The sequence below is a fragment of the Protobothrops mucrosquamatus genome, unplaced genomic scaffold, assembly GCF_001527695.2.
Source record: "Protobothrops mucrosquamatus isolate PMUCROS unplaced genomic scaffold, P.Mucros_1.0 scaffold898, whole genome shotgun sequence".
NCBI lineage: Eukaryota > Metazoa > Chordata > Lepidosauria > Squamata > Viperidae > Protobothrops > Protobothrops mucrosquamatus.
Genome location: NW_015387150.1, coordinates 161991 through 188119, shown reverse-complemented (window position 1 = coordinate 188119; position 26129 = coordinate 161991). Strand labels below are relative to the sequence as shown.

Here is a 26129-nt window from a genome sequence, read left to right as displayed (position 1 = left end):
GGTCAGGTTGGGGGAAAATCCTCTTGGAGAAAATCTGTGGTTAGCAGTTCCAAAGAGAAAGAAGATGATATCATGCTTCAGATATTAAAAACACAAACATACAAATATGCATGCATACATACATACATACATATACACACAAAGAGACATACATATACACACACACACTATAATTTCCAATGAATGAGTCTTAAATAGATTGAATTATATTTTTATTCCAGGTGATTTTCAAATCATAAAAGAGTGAAGCGAAGCTTATCACTGTCTTCTAAAAAACTTTGCTTCTTTTCATAAGCAGTGTGGTATAGTACAGAATAAGACTTCAATGACAAGCTGTTTCAGTACACCTGGAGTACAGTTTAGTACCTATCTGCAACTCCTTTAAAGTAGTTGTGTGGTTTTTTCCCCCTAGGATCACATTTCTGCCTTTTTCAGGTGCCATGCACTCCTGGGAAGAGATGCACTCAATTAAATAAATTGCAGTCAGGTGCTACATTTCTACTCCTACCCGCCCCAAAGCATAATTTTGTAGTCAGAAATACATGCTGTATGCCCTTTTCAAAATGAAAAGAAAAAAGCAAAATAATGCAGTTGTGAAGTTTCACAAAGTCAAAGACAATGAATGAAATAGGTACAATGGAGAAAAGAACAGTTGCAAAGATAAAAAGGTCTGAAGAGATATGGTGAATAAAGTTAATGTAAAAAGATTTCTTCATACTTTGATTTATTTATCATATAATTTTATACTCCTGTGCTTTTCATATTACTGCTTCTCCTGAAAGAGTTGTGAGTACCAAGCTGATATATTATTGCATACAGGCTGGTAAATGACAGAAGTTAACAAATTACAGCTGAGAAATCCTCTTAGAACATACTTTTTACACAGGCGCTAAGGAATTCACAGATTACATATTAATGCCTTTAATAATTATTCACTAGAGCCCAATTTTAAAATGGCTTCAAAGAAAATTTCAGTGGATGGATTTCTATTAATTACAGAATTTAAATTAATTAAATGTATCCTATAGGAACAAAGCCACTTGTTTATAGAGACATGTCTTTAAATACAGATTTTCTGCAAAGCACCAGCCAAAACCTTGACATGACACTGTATGTCAGTAGAGATCCAGTCAGCAATTCTGGTAAAAATAATAAATTGCAGTCTGCAGGACAAAATGGCCCGCTGCAGAGGCTTAAAGTAGTCACTGATTTTTACATCCTAAGTTTTATTTCGTATTGTTATTGTCAAAGAAAAAAGGGAGTTTACACTGAAGAATATTTTTTACTCTTTAATATTATTTAATAATAAAAAATGGTGTTATCATAGGAACTTACCTATCAAATGCAAAATTAGTTATTTTGGTTTTTTGTTTCCCCTTTCACAGAATAGCAAACTTAAAAATACAGCTGGCTAAATTGGACAGTGAGGCCTGGCCTGGTGTACTTGATTCTGAACGAGACAGATTAATGTTAATAAATGAAAAGGAGGAACTTCTAAAAGAAATGCGGTTCATTAGCCCAGGAAAATGGACTCAGACTGATATAGAAAAACTGGAGATGAAGAGAAAGCGTTTAGAAGAAGACCTTCAGACTGCAAGAGATACACAGAGCAAAGCTTTAACAGAAAGGTATGGGAATCATTTGAGGTTTTAATGCCTTGCTTACGGTCAGCAGATGATGCTTTATGAAATAAGTCTCATAAATTAGGGCTTTTAATCTGTGGATTTCAGTGACCACAGTGGAACTTTACCGCCATACATACTTTGGTTTGAGAAAGAAAAGAAAGAAAAAAAGAGTTGGACACTGAAAGAAAGCAAATGTAGACTATCACAAAAGACATAAATCCAATAAATAATTAATTAAGTTTAAATTAATGAATTTGTGGAGTGAAAAATGTGGTAATGCTTATTGTTTCACATCTTATTCACAAGTCCATAAAATGTATTCTCAGATCAATTATACATGGTTCAGTGAATAACATATCTTTTGTCAGTCCAAGCTTAATGAAAGTTAGAACTCAAAAGCCACTTAGAAGTACTTTATAATGGGCTGACGTTTCCTTATAATCCTATAATGGAAATTTATTGTTGCAGTATTATAGCTTATTAATCCAGCTTTCAACCAGGTCAAAAACATCTGCAAAACTACCTTCAAGAAAATTCCTGTGACAAAATGAGTCTATGAATGAGATAGGAAGCCCCTTAACCGATAGCTTGAGGTGAACATATTAAACAGTGGATCATTTAAAAATGCCATAGGAAAGGAAAAAATGCTCAGATTGAATCTGAAATACAATTTTAAAATTGGTCTTACTTCTAAATAGAATTGCTAAATATTTTTGTCTCACCAAATGTGACAAAAATATAGATTGTTGAAGGTAAGCTTATGATGGCAGTTCATATATGATAGCTGGATTTTGAAGAATTTAAACAGAGCAAATATGACCATAGATAACAGAATATTGCATTATTCAAAAAATGACTGTTAAATTTTGGGTGACCAAGAATCAAATAAAATCAAATGTATGTAGCTGAGAATATTTATAAATTTTAAAATAAAAAAAAAAACAATTGTAAAAATCTTCTGAAAGAATATGCAAAAATATGCAATATGTGAAAAAAATGTAAAAAAAATCCCAATATGTTGAACCTGCGTGTTGGATCCCTGCTTTGTAAACTAATATTTTTTAAGAAATCTTCTAAGTAGACTAAAAAAAAATCATGTACACCTGAGAAATGAGAAAAATATTAAACATGAAATAGGAATTAATATGTATCATAGAATTATCCAGGCAAGATATTGCCACTTTTCCTTTAATTACTTAAATCTTGAGTTATAATAGCGTTGAATTCATTATATTATTTTTGTGTAGAAGGCTATAAATCCAGGCAAATACAGTGTTTCAGAACTTCAGAGATACTAAAAAGATAGCTGCACTTAAATTGATATTACTCTTTAAATGTTATCCCCATAGAAACTGAAATTTTGGATGAATGTAATCTGACAGCTGGGTCATCAAGAACATAAAAATGCTATTTATCCTCTGTTCAGTAGCTGGCTACTAAATGGAATTGTCATGGTTGCCTGGATGTAGTAATAATACCTTATTGTTACAGCTATAATGACAGTCCCATGGCAAAATGCAGTAGTAATAAGTTGGTCATTCTCAGTGTAATTGCTGTTTTTAGACTGTACATGTAGGTGGATATTGCTAGAGTCTGTAGTGATAATTTTGACAGATTATTCTCACTAAAAGCCATTTGCACATGTTATCTTTTTTATTCAATTGTTATGCATAGTTTTACAAGCCAGGCATTTTCTTGTGAAAATTCATCAGCCATCTCACACAAATGATCTAAAAACAGTTCTCTGTATAAATTAAACTGTTCAGCCATCTGGAAATATCTAGAATTCTAAATATCAGGTCACGTGATATTCTTTTTTTTTCTTCTACATTCTACTGCTGGAATGCCTTTTCTAGACAAGAAAAATATTTAAATGTCCCTAACTTTTTTCTAAAATTATGTTTTGCTACTTCTCAAGGTGACAGCGAATAGTTGAAGAAAACTATTTTTTCACCCATTTTACTTTATGTCTTTGTTAGGGTTATAATAAAATAATCAAAGCAATTTAAACAACCAGCTACCTTATTGTGGAAGAGATTGCCTCATAGGATCTTGGCTATTTACTGACATGAATGCTTAAGAAATAAAAATCATTTTATGGTGCCAATATTCTGCAATATTTAATAGAGTCCTGACGATTTTGCAGCTCTAAAGATTTACTTGTAATTTTTAGAATTTGGAATGTTCTGAGCAATTAATTTTCAAATTAGCTCAACTGGATTCACACAGTACATTTTTATTGAAAAGTTTCCATTTAAATTAAATAACAAATATTTCTGATACTGACAGAAATATGTTTTACCAGGTACTTATTATAAAGAGAGATTTAATATTTATGTTTCAATTACTGTCCTGCTGCCTCTGATATTTGGAACTAAATTGACAGCAGTTGATAACTTGTATTAAAACAGATGGATAATCTAAGGTTTTAGACAATAGTGATTACATTTACAATTACATATGATAAGTCTATGTTAATTAAAATAATGTATTACGATATATATATATATATGCATACTTAATATATCTGAATATTTTATAGCAATATATGGGCTGAAGTTGGATAAATCTCACGTCTATTTTGAAAGATAAAGAAGGGAGAGACAGGTGTTATGTTTCAGATTGGTTTTGGGAATTGAAAACAAATTCTTCTATTTAACCAGAAAACAAATGACTCTATTTAACCACTTCAGTATTTATATTTGTGGCCTGAAAATGAGTTATAGCTAATATGTTTGGTGTTTAATTTTTAATTGTTATCTAAAAGTCATAAAGTCTTAATGCTGGAAGTCTCTTTGTCTTTGAGCTAACAATGCAATCAAAATAATATCCTTTAATGAAGCAAATGGTACATTCATATAAAAGATTGCCGTGTTTTTGGCACGCTGTTCTTGGATTGCTTTTGTATGGCTCTCTGTATGTAAAAGCTTCTGGATCTTGCAACTTCCAAAAGATTCTGAGGGCTGCCTCGCTATTTCAGGAACGTGCGAATATGGAAATGTAATAACTCTCTGCAGGAAAAGTGTCTGTTACAGATTCCAGATTTACAATAGTGCATATAGTCTTGTTTCACAATAGAATATTTTTACTTACAGCAAGCACTGCCCTCAAAGTAACTGTTGTTCTGCCTTGTTTTCCAGAGGATCTAGGACACTACCAAATGAATAACACTCACAACAAGGATTAACATTTTTACACAATTCTTTCTTTACTTGCTTTCTTTGAAATTTATCTTGAATGATTTCATTTTTCTGGAAAAGAGTCAAAACTCAGAAGGAATCTGGTAGTATCTTTTCCAACTAAGAAATTTTTATTAAAGGACAACCAGAATATCAAAACTGCTTTAGAATTAAAATTGGGAATGGGCAAGGTGGAGGGCAAGGGATGGAAAGAGAGATTAACCAATTAGCCAATTACCGTGTTTCCCCGAAAATAAGACCTGGTCTTTTTTTTCCCTCCAAAAGAGGCACCAGGTCTTATTTTCAGGGGATGTCTTTTCCACAGTCCCATATCACAGTGGTGGCATCGACGGCCCTGCCTAGCCGGCCCACTTCTTCTGCGACTGAAGGAAACGCCTCTGCAGCTGAGAATGGAGCTCCGGATTGACACACGTGGTGCTCCCCAGCCTGCATTTCACTGTCAGAGGCCTTTCCAGAAGGCCTCTGACAGCGAAATGCAGGCCGAGTGGGGGGCGCCACAGAAGAAGTGGGCCAGTGAGGCGAGACAGCTGTTGATTCATGGAAAGCCTGGTGCAACAGTAAGCAGATGCAGGGTGCGTGAGGCAGTTCCACCCCCCATCCCCACCCTAGCTTGATTTTTAGGCATGCACCTTGCCCCAAAACTAGGGTTTATTTTTGGGGTAGGGCTTATATTAGGCCCACCCCCAAAAAATCAAGCTAAGGCTTATTTTCAGGGTAGGTCTTACTTTCAGGGAAACACAGTATGCTGAAGTAGGTTACATGTGAGACAGATTACAAGTACCTTATCAATAAACATTTGTAATGTGTTTAACATCCATTAAGTTAGCTGAGATCTTTTGAGATAACTTGAACCCTTTTAAGTATGTTATATGAGTTCTGTGGATTCCACAGTCTTTCTCTCTTTCAATTGTGCTGTTGAAGTCTTGTTCTGAGATAGAGGGAAGTGAGAAATCGAAATGCTTTGATATTATCTTGTTCTTGTTTCAGTCCTGATGTGGAACATACTCATTAATTCTTTTGTACAAAATTTGTTGTTGTCCTAACAGAATCCAGAGGGATATTGCTGAGAAATGATAGCATATGTCACATTAGAGGAAGAGCATGTGAAGGCATCTCTAAATCTGTGTGTACTTGTTTAAATGCTACATCAGTTAGCCCCTCTATGAATTTGATAAAGTCATCTGCATCTCATGAAACCTTGTATCTTTTAATCAGATTTGCTAATTAGAAGAGGTGCTATCAGACACCTCCAATTTTTTACCTTTAACATTTAGCCAAAGGAAAGTTCTCCCTCAGCTTTCCATCTCTGGATGGAAAAGCATTTTGTTTATGGAACAGCAGATAGTTCCCTGGTAGAGGGAGACAAGCAATAAACTATGTGTTAAGGTAGAAGTTGTGGGCAGCTAAGATAATCCACCAGGCTTTGATTAAAATTGGAATTTGTGGGAAGAAGGATTTGTATGACAAATTGGCACAGAAATAACATGTGTTCCAAGGGTTGTTTGTTCTCTAGCAGAATAAGAAAAAATTAGCTAAGAACTGTGCTCAGTTTAATTTTTTTCTGTGTTTAAATCTAATATATTGTTTCTATGGTTGTTGTCTCTATACAAGCTCTTGTGTGTTTTATGAAAATTGTTCCCTCTTTTTATAGGAATACTTCTAATAATCTTTGGATCCTTACTTTTTATTCCAATATATTAGTTTAATGAAGATTATTATAAGATGTTTGTGATTTGAGTAGCCATACATTGTTATTTCCTCTGCCATCAATTCTTTTGCAAAAAACTATTTAAAATAATTTTGCCTTGTTTCTACTTCTTTGTTAAATAAAATTTGATTCTATTTGTGTCTTGTACAATTGGCCTCTTCCCCACAAGGAAGATGACTTATTTCCCTAGTTCCCAAGAATTTGCACTAGAGAATTTACTTTGTTAGTAGTTTTTTTCCTCTTCTACTTATCTTTAAACTGCAAAGGCTGTGGGTACCATCACTCTTTGACACCACAGTGGACACCACAGCAGCAGTATTGTAATGTTGCCTTTGTATATATTTTCTTCAGGCTGAAGTTAAGCAGTAAAAGAAATCAGCTGGCTCATGAACTAGAGGAAACAACACGATTAGTAGCAGTGTTGCATTTGCAGTTGAAAAAGTAAGTGACCCACACTACTCACAAAAGTTTTGTATCCAAAGAAGGCCTTTGAACATAAAGGGAAAAATGATTTCCCTTAGCATTACAAATGGCAACTTGGTCTTATTAAGAGGTGATCCTTTGAAATGGAGTAGAAATTCAAAAGTGTCAAGGATGCTTAGTAATAATAATATAGCAACTTATCTTCTGCAGTATCTAACAGGTATTTCATAAAATAAGGATAATAAGCTGAAATGGTAACCCTCCAAAAATTCACTTTTGGAAATTGTATTGCAAGATATGCAGCAAAGATTGTACTCTCAAAGGTGCTTTTTCAAGAGGCAAATTCTTTTAGAGAATCGTTGAGGCCACTTGGAGGTTTTTCTGTGTCCTAAAACCTCCAAGTGGCCTCAATGACTCTCTAAAAGAATGCAAATGATCAGCTGTCTGCAAGTAATATAAATCCTTTCATTCCCCACCATCCAGTCAGAGATAAAGAAGCTTCTTGGATGAGAAACAAAGTGTCTTCAAAAAAAAAAAGTCCAGTTGCCTCTTGGAAAAGCACTTTTGGGACAACCATGACCTGGATAACTGAGAATCTCCATTGACAACAGATAAAATAAATAATTATGGCTTAATTTGTTTATTTAAATTCAGATTTATCAAAGATACTTCAAGTGAAGAACAGTTCTGCTAGTTCATCCATGTAACAATTTAGAGAGATAGTTTAGGTTAAGAGTTAGGAAACAGTTCATCTAGAGAGTTTTGTAAATGACAGATGATTTGAATCACTTGTCCTAAATAAGATACTTAAATCAATATACCCATTTTGATTTTGATTTCTAATTATTATTTTTATTTCAGTTTGTCCTCTAGCATGCTTTCCTTGTCTTCTGGCAGTAGTCATGGCTCACTTGCATCCAGTAGAGGATCTCTGGTCGCCTCAAGCCAGGATTCTTCAACTTCAGCCAGCTTTACTGATCTGTTCAATGAACAGTTTGAACAGCTAGACTCTGAATATCAGAATAAAATGGACCTCTTGCTTTTGGAAAGAACCACTGGTTTTCGACCTTCAGGATGCATAACTACTATCCATGAGAATGAAGTAGTAAAAACACAGAAAACGGATTCCACCAGCCGCTTGCAGATCTTGAGATCCTTGTCTGGAACACCCAAATCCTCAACATCTTTATCTCCAAGGTCATCTCTTTCATCTCCTTCTCCACCATGTTCACCACTAGTGACAGACCCATTCTTCGTAGGAGATGCCTTTGCAAGTCATGCAGACTTTGAAGATACTGAAATAAACAGTGGACTTGCTGAACTTGCTCTAAACTCTGTAGGTGGTAAGAAGTATAGAACAGAAGATTCTAGAATTGGGGTCAAGCATTTGGACCAAGGTAAAGTAACAGGTGCCTTCCTGATTTTCATTCCAAATTATTGGTATTGTTCGCTATTTTTAACAAAGATACAGCAAAGAGTTTTAGCATTCAATTCATATAAAATGTTTTTTGGGGGGGGGGGATATTCTAATAATCGTAGTTAAATACAGTAGTGAAAATGAAATTTAATAATAAATCTGTATTTTCACAGGAAACATTAATATAATGACTATTAGATGGTATACTTTATTTTTTTAGTCTAAACTGTTCTGTTTTCACTGTTAAGGGATTTCATAAAATTAAAGAAGCATATTGATTCACTGCTTAAAAGCTGAATACTGCCAATTTAAGCATCTCTCCACATTAGGTAAGAAGCAAATGAATGCCTAAAAGATATCCCATGAGAAGTATCTTCTGTGCATGCATAATTTCCCCTAGGAATTATATTATAACAGAATAACAGAGTTGGAAGGGACCTTGGAGGTCTTCTAGTCCAACCCCCTGCTCAGGCAGGAAACCCTATACCATTTCACACACATAGTTATCCAATCTCTTCTTAAAAACTTTCCATATTGGAACATTCACAACTTCTGGAGGCAGGTTGTTCCACTGATTAATTGTTCTAGCTGTCAGGAAATTTCTCCATAATTCTAGGTTGCTTCTTTCCTTGATTGGTTTCCATCCATTACTTCTTGTCCTGCCTTCAGGTGCTTTGGAGAATAGGTTGATCTCCTCTTCTTTGCGGCAACCCCTTAAATACTGGAACACTGCTATCATGTTACCCTTAGTCCTTCTTTTCATTAAACTAGACATATCCAATTCCTGCAACCGTTCTTTATATGTTTTAGCCTCCAGTCCCCAACCGTCTTTATTGCTCTTACTTGCATTCTTTCTAGAGTCTCAACATCGTTTTTATATCGTGGCAACCAAAAACTGAATGCAGAATCCAAGTGTGGTCATACCAAGGCATTATATAGCGGTACTAACACTTCTCGTGATCTTAATTCTATCCGTCCGTTAATGCAGCTTAGGACTGAATTGGCTTTTTTGGCAGCTTCAGCATACTGCTGACTCATATTTAAGTGATTATCCACTAGAATCCCTCTCACAGTTACTGATATTGAGGCAGGTGCTACCTATTCTATACCTGTGCATTTGATTTTTCTTGCCTAAATGTAGATCCTTACTTTTATCACCATTGAATTTCATTTTGTTAGATAGGACCCAGTGTTCAAGTCTATCAAAATCCTTCTGTATCTTGAGCCTATCTTCTGGATTGTTAGTATTCCTGCCAGCTTGGTGTTGTCTGCAAATTTAGTGAGTTCCTCTTCTATCCCCTTGTCTAAATCATTGATGAAAGTATTGAAAAGTACTGGTCCTAAGACAGAGCCCTGAGGCACCCCATTGCATACTTCCCTCCATGTAGATGCTGTTCTATTAAAGATTATGTGTTGACTCATGTTGGTCAGCCAGTTACAAATCCATCTGGTGGTGATGCTGCCTAATCCATTATAAAAGACTACTTTAAAATTGAGTATAACAAATTGACACAACATAATGTACAATGTAATAACTATACAGTCCCATACCAGATGGAAATAACATTTGGACATTTTGTAACACTCTTAGATATTATTGCTAACTTGTCAGCTTTGTCTTTGAATTTCTGGAATAGTGAGACAAAAAAAAGAGTTGATTACATCCTTACCAAGAAGAATCGAAAGACAAATGAACAAGGATATGAACAATGGATTCAGTTTTACCCAGGGAACAGGGACACTGACTTTCCTACAAAGGGGAATCATTGACTTTTCCTTCTAATAATACTGAAGGCAAGTCATCATACTTAGCCTGTGATTTGAGGAAAAGTGGAAAGGGTCAGCTATCTAAATAATTTGGGACTGGAACTTAGATTTTTTTTGCAAATTTTATTCTTTAAGAAAGAGGTGAAAAGCTTTCCCCTCTCTGAAAAAAGTGGACCACTGAAGATTTTTAAAAATATTTTAATAATGTCAATATTTTTAGATGTTTTACTGTATTATTGCAAACCTCCTGGACTAATTTGAGTAAGTAATACCCAAATAATTATAATAAATAAAATATATTCCTCTAGATACAGTATTTAGTATATTTTTTTAGCTAGAGTTGGCTCCCAAAGTAATGTGAATGAAAATGAATGACAATAGCAGTAAGGATCGAAGAGAGCGCCAGATTTCTTGTTTCCTTCTATTATAGCATATTTCAGATAGTCCCTCTTAGTATGCTTAGTATGCTTACTTATAAAGCAGTATAGTATTTTAAGAACCATGTAGTCTTTGTCACATCTGTATACACAATAAGTTGACTATACATATGTGTGTATGTATACAAACATGTAAGTATGAAGTACTTATAAATATAAATATAAATATACATATAGGAGTATATACATGAAAGGTATTTTCAATCAGATACCTTTAGATGTTCCTTGCCTTCCTTTTCAAAACAATCTGTTATTAATCATCAATTGAAATTCAAGCAATCACCTAGTGTCATAATCTAGAAGTTAAATTTCTGTTATCCTGAGACAACTTCCTGGATTATCTGAATAAATTAAAAAGAAAACCACCGCATACTTTTATCATAATAGTTATTTTGTGGCTGTCAATTTATCAACTGAACCTCATGAAAGTTCAAGAGACATTGGATTTATTCCGTATTACAACTCTTCTGGCCCTACAGTTTGATAAGATCATCAAATATACATGTCCTACAAATTTATTTTGAATTTACAGAGGAGCATTATTCAAATTTTAGGAAGTATTTCTGAGCTTCTGTTCTGTTTGATTAAAGCATGCTATTCATCACACAAAACCACCAACCTGGGGTCTGAAAAAGATAATAATAATAATAATAATAATAATAATAATAATAATAATAATAATAATAATAATAATAATAATAATAATAATAATAATAATAATAATAATAATAATAATAATAATAATAATAATAATAATAGTAATAATAATTTGTCTTTAGCATGAGGAATAAGTTCTTCCTTCTTCCCTGTGAGCAATGCCACAATTTATATTTGGAGTGTGAAAGGCTTATTATTCCCATTAGGTCTTGATGGTAATTAGCCTAAACTTTCTTGGTTCTTTGAAAATGGCTGAGGGAGTTAAAGAGAAAGCTACAAGGCACTAAGCAGATTAAGTGATTGAGGATTGTTATTCAGTCAGCAGACAAAATAATCACCACAGGTAGTTTATTTGAGGGCAGTAATGAGTAAAAACATTCACTCCCTGGGATTTGCACACACAGCTCAAAGAAGTGGAAAAGCTGCCTGATTGAGTTACAGCACAGCCTTTTGGGATCATGTGTCTTCACATGTTCTTGTAAGATACAGCTAATTAACTTGCCCCCAAATTACCCTTCCTTCCCTTTCTTCATAGGCATCGCTTATAGGAAACGTTTTTCAATTTAAATATTGTTCTCTGGTGTCATTTAAATAGTTGGATAGTGGAAACATAGGACATAAATCAAAATACTGTAATGAATGAAAATTAATTCAGCACATGAGCTCATGCAGTCAAAACCCTTGATCTAGAAAATAAAAGCAATAAGACTTTTTTAAAAAAGAAAATAATATAACTAGGGACTTTTTATTAGCCATCTCAAGATTTTTCCCCCAAACCAGCTCACAGTCATCAAGTCTGATTTGACTTCAAATGAATGCTTGCTTGCCATTTCAACCCATATTTAGCAACCTGGAAGTCTTCCAAAGATAGTCCAGTAATCTCTTTAATCCCATTCATCCACTTTATCAGTTCCTTTATCCTTTACATCTCTCAAATTTGCCAACCAGAGTCAATTTTCCTAATCTATTATCCACTCGGATCACATGCCCAAAGTATGTGAGTTTCTGATTGCATATCATCATTCTACAGTTCACCCCAGTTTGATTTATTCTATGGTATTCTTAATGATTGTACCTAGATCCATAATTTGAAATTACTGTCTTTTTCTCTCAAGATGTACAATATTTAGATCAAAAGCAGTGCTTCGGAATCAGTACGGCCAGTCACACTCTGCCTGTCAACAGCTTTTTATAGATTCAGACAGTTTTCTGACTTTGTATACTGTAATATGGTAGGCTCAGGTATATTTGGCTGAAATTAAGGAGGCATTATGTTAAGAAGGTGACATCAAGGACCTTCACCCCTTTTCAAACCAAATGCATATTTCTTTGAGTATGTGCAGCTATTGTGCAAATTCAAAAAAAACCATGTTATTTTTAAGAAGCAATCAACAGTGCTCACTTTAGACCCAAATATTGGAAACCACTGCTTCTTGAATTAGGGTCAATTGTCATCTGCTTCGGATGCAGGTATCTAATGAGTCGGCCCATTGGTTTCTTTAATATAGTGCAACTCTGTCATGAAATTACCCCAATGTCTTTGAATTTTCTAGCTGTAAATATGATTGAAGGATCCGTACCGAAAGTGGCATGCGTATCAGCTGCAGTGTCAGATGAGTCAGTTGCTGGAGATAGTGGGGTGTATGAAGCATCTGTGCAAAGGTAATTCTTACCCAAGTTATTACAAATTTAATTTGCATACATCCAACTGCACCAAATCAGGAAAGTTGAATTTTACAGATTACATATTTGTTATGAAAATGTACATAGTGTACATGGTATAGGATGCTGGTCCACATTTCCTTTTCTGATATCACTGGAATGCTTCCTATAGACTCCATTTTTAATTTCCCATAATTGAATACTATAATTCAGTTAATAACATTTTCTTGTGCAAAATAGCTAACCAATTTACCCTAGGACGTATGTTGGTTCTGTAGAGTAAAACTGTAAGAACCATCTGAACTACTAAAGACTGGGTTAATCAAAGACATCCCAAGACTAATGACACATTATCAGCCAAGGACTTACTAAAATATATCTTCTGTCTTATTCCTTTTAACCTTAACTTTACTTATGCTCAGTAGTTTCTCTTGACCAATTTAGCATTCTCCTAGGGAGGGTGTGGAATAAATAAAAGCGCTTTCTGCTTCTCATGATTCTCTCACTGAGAATCCCAGTTATTTGATTCTCCTATTTACTAGGAGAAGTAAGTCCTTAATTAAGAAATTCTACAATTATTGAATATTTGATATCAATATTAAATGTCAAATTTACATGTTTTTCCACACTCCAAATTTTGGGGTAGATACCTTCTATTTGTTGCAAAAGAGAACAAAAATGAATTATTTTTTAACGATTTCACTTTTTTTAGAAAAAGAAACATAAAAGTTTATAAAGTAGACCATGGTATGAAGAGTCCAACTAATGTATTTGTCTCAGCCTCTTGGATGGTACAAATGTTCTCTATAGTAGCCGCATCCCTGTCTAGAATAAGATATTTGACCTAATTATCATTAAATTATTGCCAGGTGTTAAAAGTGCACCTACTTTTGAAAACCTATCCAAATTACAACTGCTAGTATATTATTGGAGCCTGAGCAACAGAGTCATGGGATCCCAGTAATTCCTTTGTTGCTCAAACTTTCACGAATGATGCTGGTCATTAAGCCCTAAATAGCTTGGGTTCAGAATAGTCAAATAATTCCTATAGGTCACTTTCTGATCCATAGGTCGTTGTTGAAGGTTCTTCTCAAGCTGGTGTAAATAATGTTATTGAACATGGCTACACAACAGAGGGCCCTCTGAGCAATGATGTCCATCAACAGCATATCCTCTCCATGGGGGCTAACCTGATACCTACACATTGCTGATCTCAGGCAAAACCACTCCTTTCTTCTCAGGATTTTTAAAGGCTATAATGAAAAAAATTCAGTAGCTATTCTATATTTACCTTTTATTGTGTGTTCTGATTATTGTTGAATTCTATTGGCATTTTAAAATTCCTATTTAAATGTCACTGTTATCTTTTTCAGGCCGTGTACCTCAGAAACCGTGACATTTGAGAGTGATGATGTAGATGCCCCTGTTACAGCTAAAGTTCAAGTTTCAATGAAGTAAGATGACCGTCTTCTCCTGTGCTTTAAGCTAGTTTCCTTATTAGTACTGGATAATTTTTCTATAACGGAGTTATGTACCACAAGTAAGATTACAAAAAAAAAAGCTAGAGGTACAGATTTGAATGTGATATTAACAGATAATATTATGAGGCCTCAAGACACAATTTTTCTGAATCCTTGTATTTCATTATCATTCATTTATCCAGAGTGTAGATGCTTGGCAAAAATATGACTGCATGCTTGAGTTCATTTCAGCTTTCTCTAATTTTAATTATGTTTGCTTAAATTAAAGACCACCGAGTCCAATCATCTTGTAACCATATCTTATGCACATATGCCAGGAAATCCTATTATATCCAACCAATTTTCCTCTTTTGAAAGAGCTCAGGGGATTCATTAGTACTAGGTATGAAAAGCTGAGAATATTTCAGAAAACCGAATAGGGGCATCTGTATATGTGTACGTCTCTCTCTCTCTCTCTGTGTGATTAGGATTATTTTATTACAATCTTCAGTTGCCTCTTTCATTTATTTTCACTTCAGGTATGATGACAAAAATAAACAATTTGCAGTATTTATTGCCCAGTTGAATAATGTGCCTACTCTTTTACCACAGCAAGACCAGAAAGTGTAAGTAATTACAAGGACAACAATATTTCTGCAGTTCTCATCAGTTATCCTAAATGACTTTTTAAAAATCTAGTTAGACTAAAAGAAATAAAAAGTCTTAAATTTACTAGCTATCACTTTTGAGCCTATATAGCCATTTACTTGAATAAATGGATATTCTTCTACATCATTTTCATTGAAAAATTATTCTTAAATATACATTACTAAATATACATTGTGGAAACTGCTTTAGCTTCACAGCTGACATTAAAAATTAGAATTATTTCTGATGTTTGAAACATTGAATATTGAAATATTCCTTTGTAGCTCTGTAGAACAAAGCTTCATATATTTCTCCACAATATAGGAAATGATTAATGCACCATCTGACATGAAAAAGATGTCTCTGGAAATTCTAATGACTCCCCTCCATGCAATGTTTTTAAGAAGACTAACCTAAAATGCAGTATTAGACACATATACTATATAAATAGTAATGCTATAAAATGAGGATTATCATTAGCTCCATAAATTCACATGTGTTGCAGTATTCCTAGAGTATCCTTTGTATTTCTGTATCGTAAAATAAAGTAAAGAAATATTAGAGGGCAAGGCGCTGTTGCTGGGCAAGTCCATTCCTGTTCTTGGATCTTATTTTTTTGAAATATCAAATATGAGGTGTAAGAATTTTGCTTAAAATTAACGAATCAGCTGAGCAACCTTGAAGCTCAGTAGTCTTCAAGGAGCAGAAAACTTTAACTGCAAATTAAGTCTGATCATGATTCTGCATGAACAAAGTTTACTAAGAGGTATAACAGATCATCTGGGAATTTTCTGATTCTGTCCCATCTATAAATGTTTTTTTTCTGTTAAAAGATAGTAATAATAAATAGTTCTTGGAAATTGAATAACTACTAAATTTTAACATAGAATGCAAGTGGGAACTTGTTTTAAAAAAACTATGACAAATTGATAAGCTATACCGGGACTTGTTTTAGTTCTCTGTCCATTCTTCATTATGTCTGTGTAAAGAGAGAAAAAGGGAATCCAACCAAGCACTAAAATGATTGTATATTCTACTCTAAACTATGTCAAGTTTTGCCATCCATAATTTCTAGCTTTTTTACATAATTGTTCTACTGAAATCTATCATGATTTTAATATTAATATCTGTCCCAATTGCAGACTTATAGAAACAAATGGAAGTTTAAAAATAGTTATCTAAAGAACTATGCAAAAATGTGTTAAACTGATAGTTGTAGTAATATTCACATATACAGTGAGCTTGTAGAATAAGTAATCCTTATTTAAGATCATTCCCAACAGGAGCGTTCGTGTGGCTGTTCTCCCTTCGTCTGAAAGTACAAGCTGTTTGTTCCGTACAAGACTCATGGACGCATCAGACAATCTCATATACAATGAATTATTTTGTGTTACAATCCCTCATTCAGTTTTGCGACAGAAGACACTAAGGATTGATGTCTGCACTTTAGATAACTTTCATCTTGAAGAATGCTTGGTTAGTGCTTACTTCTATGTGATATTGTTATTGTCTTCATTGTGGTGCCCTCACAATATGGGAGAGCAGAGCTTCACCTCTCCTAAATGTGAGTGGCACTTGCACCAATGTAAAGGTAGTAAAGAATAAAGATAGTTCTCGACTTAACGATCGTAATTGGGACCAGAATTGTTAAGCAAGATGGTTGCTAAGTGAGTCATGCCTAATTTTATCACCTTTTTTGTCACAATTGTCAAGCAAATCACCGCAATTGTTAAATGATTAAGTTGTTAAATGATTAATCAAATCCAGCTTCTCCCATTGATTTTGCTTGTCAGAAGCCAGCTGAGAAGGTTGCAAATGGTGACCACATGACCCCAGGGCATGGCAACCATCATAAATACATGCTGGTTGCCAAACTCCCAAATTTTGATCACATAACCTCAGGAATGCTGCAATGGTCGTAACTGTGAGGATCATTCATAATTCACTTTTTTCAGTGCCTTTGTAGCTTTGAATGGTCACTAAACAAATGGCTGTAAGTTCAGGACTGCATGCAACACCACTTGCATAGTTGTCTCAACTGAACATTGTTTTGCGCTATTACCTAGTGTATAAATGTAAAGAGAGGGTAAATTATGTACACTGCCCACGAGCACGCATTTATCCTAGCATCTGTGAATCAAACTCTTTGAATGTCCCGAAGGTACTCATCAATGTATTTTGTTTTCTTTTTACTGTAGGGAGGTGCACAAATTAGCCTTGCAGAGATCTACAGATCAGGGGAAAGGTCACTGCGCTGGTACAACCTCCTCAGCTACAAATATCTACAAAGGCATAGTTGTGAAAATAAGCAAGAGGATACTTGTTCTGAGCTACTCTGCACTGATAAAATGGTAAAAAACTAATAACTAAAGGTGTTTTTGCACAACTGCAGGAGACCAAGCCTCATTGCCAATCTATTTGTTTTGTTTTATTGAATAATGATAGTCTTCGGTAAACCTTCAGACACTGAGGGTAATATTGTTAATGCTGTTAACCCATTTCCCACAGGACTCTGTATCTGCATTGCTGGAACAAACCGTTGTTGAACTTGAGGCAGTAGAGAAAAAACTAGGAGAAAGTACTTTACTTACTGATGAAACCTGGTGAGTCGTATGATGCAATACTGGGATTCCATGATTCTTTTTACAATGACAGAATCGAATAAAGGATATAATCAAATCCCCCTCTACAGCAATTTTTCAATATATAGGCATTGAACATTGAAGTAATTCTTTAGAGAAAATTGCTGTATTAAAAAGTTTAAGCATTAACATTTCAGTATTAAAATTGGCATCTTTAAACACACACTAATCTTTGGAACATGACATACTCCTAACACATGCAAAAGCTGTATAATATTTTGATATAAATACAAATTTCATTTTATATTTTCAAATTGGTGACACACATCTCCTGATATCTCCTCCATTCACGTGGAGAAGACCTTCTACAGCTCTCACTGCTTTAGATCTTCTAATTCAAGCATGTTGTCAAGTTGTTTTGATGTTTTCCTTGCCACAATGTCTGTGAATATAATAGTTTTGACAAAAATTTCTATATATTGTAATTTAGAGTGAACTTTGCTCATTTTTACAGGCAATATAAGGGAGATGCTGAGCAGGATGGTAACAGTGAAACTGAAAATGGTGAGACTGAAGCAGAGGAGGAATTTTATGGCAGAAGGACTGTGTGGGCCACTGAAGAGAACTTGCTACCTTTGTTGCAGGCTGAGTCAGCAACCATCAAGGTAAAGAATGTATAATGAAAGCAGAATCCCTTGAAAGCCAGCAAGCAGAAGGACAAGGTGCCTTAAGCATCATGCCCTTGCTGCAGTCCCCTTGTTTCATTTCTGACAAGCTGTCTTTTGAATTTACACTCTTCACTAAGCTCATGAATCAATATTGCTGAAGTTTGTTTTGTTTTTCATGATAGCCTTCAAATATCATTGGCAAATTAGTTGCTTCTGCAACCCTGTCATGGCTCTCTCCCAGTGATTATATTAAGACTGGCTTAAATCTCAAGCTCTTGGCTTGATGGAAGTCTCTCTCTCTCTCTCTCTCTCTCTCTCTTTTTTTTTTTGCCCAAATAGAGCTATGTAACTTCCCAATAAATAGATATGGAAAATCACACCAGCTTCTTCTACACTGCTGCCAGAATTTACAACATGACTGTTTGGCCTTGGAAACAGAAACTAACATTTTCATAGGCAAATCGGATCACGCTATTTTTTTCTATGCATTTCATTTATGTCAACATAAGAATTTGATGAACAGTTCATGTTTTCTCATTCATAGGACAGAAAGAATTCCTGAAGTGCATTTTCTTTGTTGTACTTTCTCAGTCCTCAGGTTCAAATATCAGATCGATATCTCTTTTTATATACATTTCTATACTCTGATGTTGAAATCTATTATTAAAACGTGACAATGTGAAAGTTTTAAAAGAGCTATAATGTTTCTGTTTTCTTGTTTGGATGCATTTCATTAGAACGCAACTCTTTTAGCTCTGTTTTCAACTAGAGATTCCTTCTCTATCACTATCATTATCTTAACACTTATCATTAGTTGCACAACATAAACTTTGCACATACAAGCTACTTAGTGGTGCTTGCTTATACATAATTGAATCTATGTTCAAAAACTGACTGGCAATAGAACCCCTGTTTCCAAAGTCACTAAATTCTGTAGACCAAAATCAAATCCAAGATAATTATTCATTAAAATATTTAATTGTATTAAAATAATTTGCATATTCATATATTAGTTAGTGGACATAGATGAAAATGGTTTTCCTCTTCAAATACAATTTACAAGAATTTATGCATGTATATAGGATGCCGTTGACTTTTCAGTATGAGTCACTAAAGTTGGTTGTTCAGCAGAAAAATATGGTGCCCTTTCAGTCCTTAGTCTGTTTCAGCAATGAAGCAGAATAAACGTTCTGTCCACAGAAGAAACAGAGAGAGAAGAAATCCATGGTGCAGTGATACCTTGTTTGATGCCAGTTATTGACAAAGAAGTTCCAGCAGTTTTATGTTGCCAATTGTTTTATCCCACGGAGTTGAGTGATTACTCTGTGGTTTTGGAGAATTGGAACCAAAGGACTGGTTCTCCATTGTTCTTTCTTCCATTGTTCTGCCATGCGTGGTAATGGACATGGGACGAGAGAAGAAACCTGGCCCTCTTTTCTTCTCCCCCTTGACTTCACTTGCCTCAGGTGGCATTCAAAGCAGGGTAAGAGAAAAGGAGGGAAGTGAGACTTTTCTCTCTTTACCTATGGGGTCAATGGTGATTTCCTCAGGGAGGAAAGTGCTGACATTTCTCCATGACATAAACACACTTTTCCTGTCATTCCTCCAAATGTTGTTGCTGGGTTTGTCAGAGTTGGCAAGAGAAGAGATGGCTGCTTAGCATAATAGGAGAGCACATTGCCCTAAAAACCATTGGGGGGATGTGAGTGTGCCAACAGCAGCCTCAGGTGGCTGTTGGGAGCAGGGTAGAACCTTTCCTTTAAACTTACCCCAAAACAAGGCACCACAAATGGACCACATTATGCAGCTTGTTGTCAACTCTACAACGAACCTGGCTGAAGCCATCTTGCTCGTTCTAGGTTGCCACAAGAAAGGGAGGGGGTGCGGAGTATTTTTGCTAGTCTAAACAATTCTGGCTCCCGTGGGAACCAAGGTCATTATATCAGTTAGCTTAATGGGCTGGGCATTTTGTTAGAAAGCCCACCAAATTATTGTGTTGGGGAACGTAGCTGATTGCATAGTGCTGGGGTGGGAAGTTTGACTTTGTAATAGTGTTACTCTTTGGTGGGGATTTCAGACTTCGTTTCACTTTTGACTGTGCTGATGTTTTGTAACCAATAAGCGTGTTCTTTGAGGAAATCTCTAGCCTCAGAGTTCTGATTTGTTGGTCTCATCATCAGAACCATGACACTTGTTTTGCAAAAGTTGAAAAATACCACTTTAGAAGCAGAACAAGTAAACACAGGTAAATGCTGCCTCAACAGTAGGATGGGGTGAGCTGAGGATGAAATTGTTTCTGCCCTATAAATCAATTTGCTTATGCATTGCTAGTTCAGAGTTAATGGGCTGTGCCGAAGAACTCATTGTGTTGCTGTGTATTTTTTATATGTAGTATAAGCATTGAAAAGAAATATCATACAATTCAGTAAATGTTCTTATAGCAAAGCAGTCAGGCTGAAAGTATATCAGGAAGGAAAACTACATTAATATATCTTTGACTTCCAGGTGGATAAAGAGACCAACACAGATAGTCTTATGCAATCTTCTCTAATAGTTCGTCCAAAAGATAAAAGAACACCTAATCCTTTACAAACACCTTTTGTTAGAGGCAGCACTATCATCCGCTCCAAAACTTTTTCTCCAGGACCACAAAGCCAGTATGTGTGTCGGGTAAGGAAAACAGAATTTCATGTATTTATTTCTTCATTCTCTCTCCTCTGCAAATAGACAACTAATAATTAACTTAGTTAACATTACACTAGACACTTTATGAAGAACATTTTCTTTCTTGGAATCTCCTTTGATAATTTTTGACAGGCTAAGCAAGTAGTTCAAACACAAGTGAAAAATGTTAAAACTCCTCCACTTAGATGTGTGTGAGAAGTTGCTAGTATATTTTTGCATAGAATTTCAATTTCCCTTAATATAATTTTTAATCTCTTTCAAATTCAGTAGACATGTAACAGAACAGTTGTTAAAATGTGAGTGAAAATAATGTACTTATTTTGTTTTCGAAACCCATCTCTCCTACACATACACATCCCTGCAGATGTCCAAGTTTTTGAACTTGCAAGAATTTAAAGTTTGTATGAATAAAAATTGCTTTTATTTCAGAGTATGTTTCAGTCCCAAATTCCATTTTCTGCTGTTTTAGAGCTACACTTACAGTTCGAATAGTTCTGTAGCTATGTGATAAATTCCAATGAAAAATGTGTTGCTTGTAAGGATTACAAATACCGTGTAGTATTACAATGTAAGTTTGTCTGATAAACCGTAGCTCCTGTGTGTCAAGAATTCTAAACTTCCTAATTGCCCAACCCTACTAGAATTCAGATGATGTTGCTCACCATAAATATTACCATATTGTTTTCTACCAAGTTGTATATTCTGCCAGTTTAATTGCTGCTGAGTTATGAATCAAGTTTGGTGACTTTTATAGAAAGAAAGGAGAAAGAATGTAAGGGGAATCTGAAAGTAAACATTGCTGTGATTTCAAGTAGAGCCTATAATGCAACCAAGCGTGAATGAATCCAGTGCATTGCAGCTAGGTCTGCAGGGGTTTGCATTTTTGATAAAATGCTTATTTATAATTAATTAGAACCAGGAGACAAGATCAGGTACGACTATAAATAAACTCTCTTAAGCCTTGGTTTGAGAAGCAAAGACAGAAAACACTATCAAGAAGTTCCTTTCTTGAAAGATGGGCTGGTTCTGCTGAAGAATGTTGGGTTCCTACAGCACATTAATTGCTGATGAAGGCACCCAAGAGGTCTCTTTTATGTGTGCCACTGAGAGTCATTTTTTTTATTGCAGCAGCATACAAATATGTTAAATAAATAATATTATTACTCACACATTCTGAGTAATCAGGATTTTTATCAGGATTTTTAGCTATCCATTTTCTCTTTGATTAGTTGCAAATCTAAACAGTAGGCTATACAATTTTATCTTGTTTTTTAAAGTAGACCTTTTGGCATCAATCCACAGAATAAATGACACATGACAAGGTATCCAGGCATAGCATGAGAGATGAATAGTTCAGTACAGTAAACAAGAAATGAAGAAAACCGTTCAGAATATCTCAGTTTACTTACCTATCTGGCACAAAATAGCAAAAATGCAGCTTTAAAGCTTAAATGCTGTTTTTCTGACAGGTTCAATAGCTTTGCAAGAAGAATGCATTACTTAGCATTACTTAGCATTACTTAGCACCCTAGATATCTAAAGGGCACTTGGAAGAAATAACTCATAAGTAAGCAGCTCTTCCCAGGTTTACAGAAAAAAAAATATCAAAGAGACCGTTTTTTTGTTCCATTGTGTAGTTACATAAATTTATTTAAATTTATTTAAATTCTTTAAACTTACAATATTTGAGTAATTTTGCTATGAATGATTTTGCTATGAAATTTAAGATATTCTATTGAGAGGCAGATTTCTTTAAAATACGTATTTATTGGGTTATCACCAGCAGCCAGAGAGGCCCTTGAAATCACAGTGTGATGGAATACAGGTAGTCCTCGGGTTCCAACCACAATTGAGCCCAAAATTTACGTTGTTAAGTGAGACATCTGTTAAGTGAGTTTTGCCCCCATTTTACAACCTTTCTTGCCACATTTGTTAAGTGAATCACTACAATTGATAAGTTAGTAGCCCGGTTGTTAAACGAGTCAGGCTTCCCAATTGATTTTTGCTTGTGAGAAAGTCACAAAAGAAAATCACATGACCTTGGGACACATTCTTCCAATGGAATAAGCTCCCAGAGATAGATGAGACAATATCTGCCACCAGTGATTTTTTTCCCTGTTTTTTTTTTCCAGCTTAATCGTAGTGATAGTGATAGTTCAACACTATCTAAGAAACCACCTTTTGTTCGGAATGCTGTTGAGAGACGAAGTGTCAGAATGAAAAGGGTAAATAATATTCTTATATATTGTCCAGTTTTTATGTTAATGTTTCTTTATATTTATTTTTAATTAGCTGATCAGTTAGTTGCTTGGTTAATAAGACTAAAGAACATAATTTGTTTTATGTCCTGAAAGCTTCAGGCAGCATAAAGTACAACAGTGCTTAAACTAAGTAAAATTTCAATATTATATATTATAATAAGAATTGTTACTTATTTAAAGCATTATAAATTGAAAGTAATGACAAATAATTGTGATGTAAAAATAAGGTGGCTTTTTAGATTTTCACAACATAGAAAGATGATTTATATGTCTTTGTATTTCTATGAAGAAACATGATTTTCTGTCAGTGAAGGATTTCTATGGTTTGCAGTTTCTATTACTGTGCAAAAAAATCTGTTGTAAATATCTAATACTACTAGAAAGTTATTGCAGTTTATGTAAGTTTGAAGAATTTTTCATCAAAACTGTTTAGTGGTGAGATTAATTACCGTAGTTAATATATAAAACATATAATGTTTCCTTTGAATTAAGCTTGATTCCTGGTGACTTTATGGACATACTGTATACACATAGGAATGTTTAGCAACAGTCTGGAAGAGATTTGTAATGGTCTTATTTTCCAGGATGTTACCAGTCATATTGTTTCATACCCTGCTATTTCAACCATATTTCCTGGTGGGGTCCTATCTAGTCTGATCTGCTTAGCTTTTTGAAATCAGATAAGATTGCCTAGGTACAGACACCAATTTGGAGTTTTAATATATTGAAATCATATTGTTGGTTTTTTTTTTTCAGTCTTCTGTTAAAACTCTTGGACCTGAGCGTTTGATCCGTACTTCTCTTGACCTGGAATTAGATCTGCAGGCATCAAAGACCTGGCATAGTCAGTTGCTGCAAGAGATTTCTGTCCTCAAACAGCTAAAGGAGCAGTTAGAGCAAGCTCAAAGTCAAGGAGAAAAAGAGTTACCCAGATGCATAGATGAAAATGAGCAATTCAGGATGTTAATGAGACTGGTAGAGAAAAAGGCAAGTATTCTTAAGGCTAAAAATTGATTTTTATTTTCCAGTTCTCTAAATGACAGTACAATCCAATAGTAATTTCTAAAAAGAAAAATACTTCTTATTAATTGTTATGGGACCACTTTATTTTAATGGGAGTTAAAATATATTTAGTTAGGCTTGGAAGTTGTCCGCGTTCTGACTTCTGTGCAAGGCAGCGTGTCACACACTAATGCCAGATCTCCTTGGAAGCTGAATAATAACAATAGCACTTAGACTTATATATTGCTTCATAGTGCTTTTACAACACTCTCTAAGCGGTTTACAGAGTCACCATATTGCCCCCAACAATCTGGGTCCTCATTTTACAGACCTCGGAAGGATGGAAGGCTGAATCAATCTTGAGCTGCTGAGAATCAAACTGCCGAGCTGCTGGCAGTGAGCAGTCAACAGAATTAGCCTGCAATACTGCATTCTAACCACTGTGCCACCACGGCTCTTTGTTTGACCTCAAACCATGTCATGTATATGACAAATATTCCTGACAGCTGCCAAATTTGAAGCGACTAAGTCAGGGAGGGTGGGTAAAAAGCTTGCAATTTGCATTCTATACCACCTGGGATTCCACTGAGTGCCAAATCATTGACATGACAATTTCAGGCAAGTGGCATAAAATATTGGATGTATAACTTTTTTCTTCCCCAAAGGAGAGGAAGGCAGAGGAAAAACACTACTTCAATAATGACATTCTAATGTCATCTCTGTAGTCTCTGGTAATAATTCTCTCTCTCTCAAAGTGCAGCTGTCATGGCCTAAAACCTGCCCTCTTCTGTATTCAGTAACTTGAGATGAATCTTGTGTTGTTGTTTTTTAATAAAATATAAATGTATACTAAATTCTACCTTGAGATATTGCCCAAAACATGATTTAGATACAGGTAAAATTAAATGCTTTTTAAAAATAATGTGAAATTTTATTGTTAGCTAATAAAGTTATATGTATGTAGACTGAAATCTTGATATAATCCACCCCGATTTTGTGTGTTAACAGTCCAAATTTCTATGGTGATTGTCATAATATGTTTTATAGTAAAATTACAGAAATTATGAAAATTATATTGTTACATCGGTTAAAGTCATTTATTCAAATGATGTAAATAAAGTAATTTGTGCAATTTGCATCACAGAAATTATATAAATTGCCATGATGATATATTTTATTGGATATTTGTGAATAACAATCAGTCACTTGATCCAATTAATCCATTTAAACAAGATTTTATTATATGTAATATCCTATTGCAATATAAACTGTTAATGTATATTCCAATGTTTGTAAGATTATTCTATAACATATATGGGATATAATACATATACTACACACAGTAATATAAACCATGTTTCTCCAAAAATAAGACATCCTGAAAATAAGCTCTAGTTTCATTTTTACTCATGCGTCTAATATAAGTCCTACCCCCAAAATAACTCCTAGTTAACAGCCTGCACAGCGCCATCTGGTTGTTTATGATGCTGTTGCCACGAGGTGAGGCGAGGTAGGTGGGGGAGGGGGTAGAGCTGTCCCACGTGCCCCGCACTTGCTTACTCAGGGTCCCTGCAGCTAGGCCTCCAACAGCCCCGTCCAGCAGGAGCCCACGTGGCCACTACCAGCCCACTTCTGCGGCCGTTCACCACCGCTCATGCTCATTGCCCCCGGCTTCCATTTCGCTCACAGAGGCCTTCAGGAAAGGCCTTTGCAGCCGAGAATGGAAGCCCGGGTTGACGTATGTGTCGTCCCCAGCCTCCATTTCACCACCAGAAGCATTCAAGAACGGAGCCCCTGGTTGATGTGTGCATTGCCCCCAGTGAAACGGAGGCCAGGGGCAATGCGCACATCAACCAGGGACTCCATTATTGACTGCAGAGGCTTTTTGCAAAGATGGCAGAAGGCTTTGCAAATGGAGGGAAGGCTT

General features: G+C 35.0%; 1 protein-coding gene across 1 annotated transcript in view; it reads left to right on the top strand.

The window, feature by feature from the left end:
- Positions 1-26129, top strand: part of WWC1 (WW and C2 domain containing 1) — a 39705-nt gene that overhangs the window by 11602 nt on the left and 1974 nt on the right. Inside the window, exons 8-20 of the mRNA XM_015819333.1 lie at positions 1386-1628; positions 6885-6974; positions 7818-8353; positions 12788-12896; positions 14270-14350; positions 14896-14982; positions 16288-16480; positions 17203-17355; positions 17513-17607; positions 18101-18251; positions 20760-20924; positions 23072-23164; positions 23957-24187. Of these exons, the coding sequence (XP_015674819.1) occupies positions 1386-1628; positions 6885-6974; positions 7818-8353; positions 12788-12896; positions 14270-14350; positions 14896-14982; positions 16288-16480; positions 17203-17355; positions 17513-17607; positions 18101-18251; positions 20760-20924; positions 23072-23164; positions 23957-24187 (2227 nt within the window). The remainder of the gene's footprint in view (positions 1-1385; positions 1629-6884; positions 6975-7817; positions 8354-12787; positions 12897-14269; positions 14351-14895; positions 14983-16287; positions 16481-17202; positions 17356-17512; positions 17608-18100; positions 18252-20759; positions 20925-23071; positions 23165-23956; positions 24188-26129) is intronic.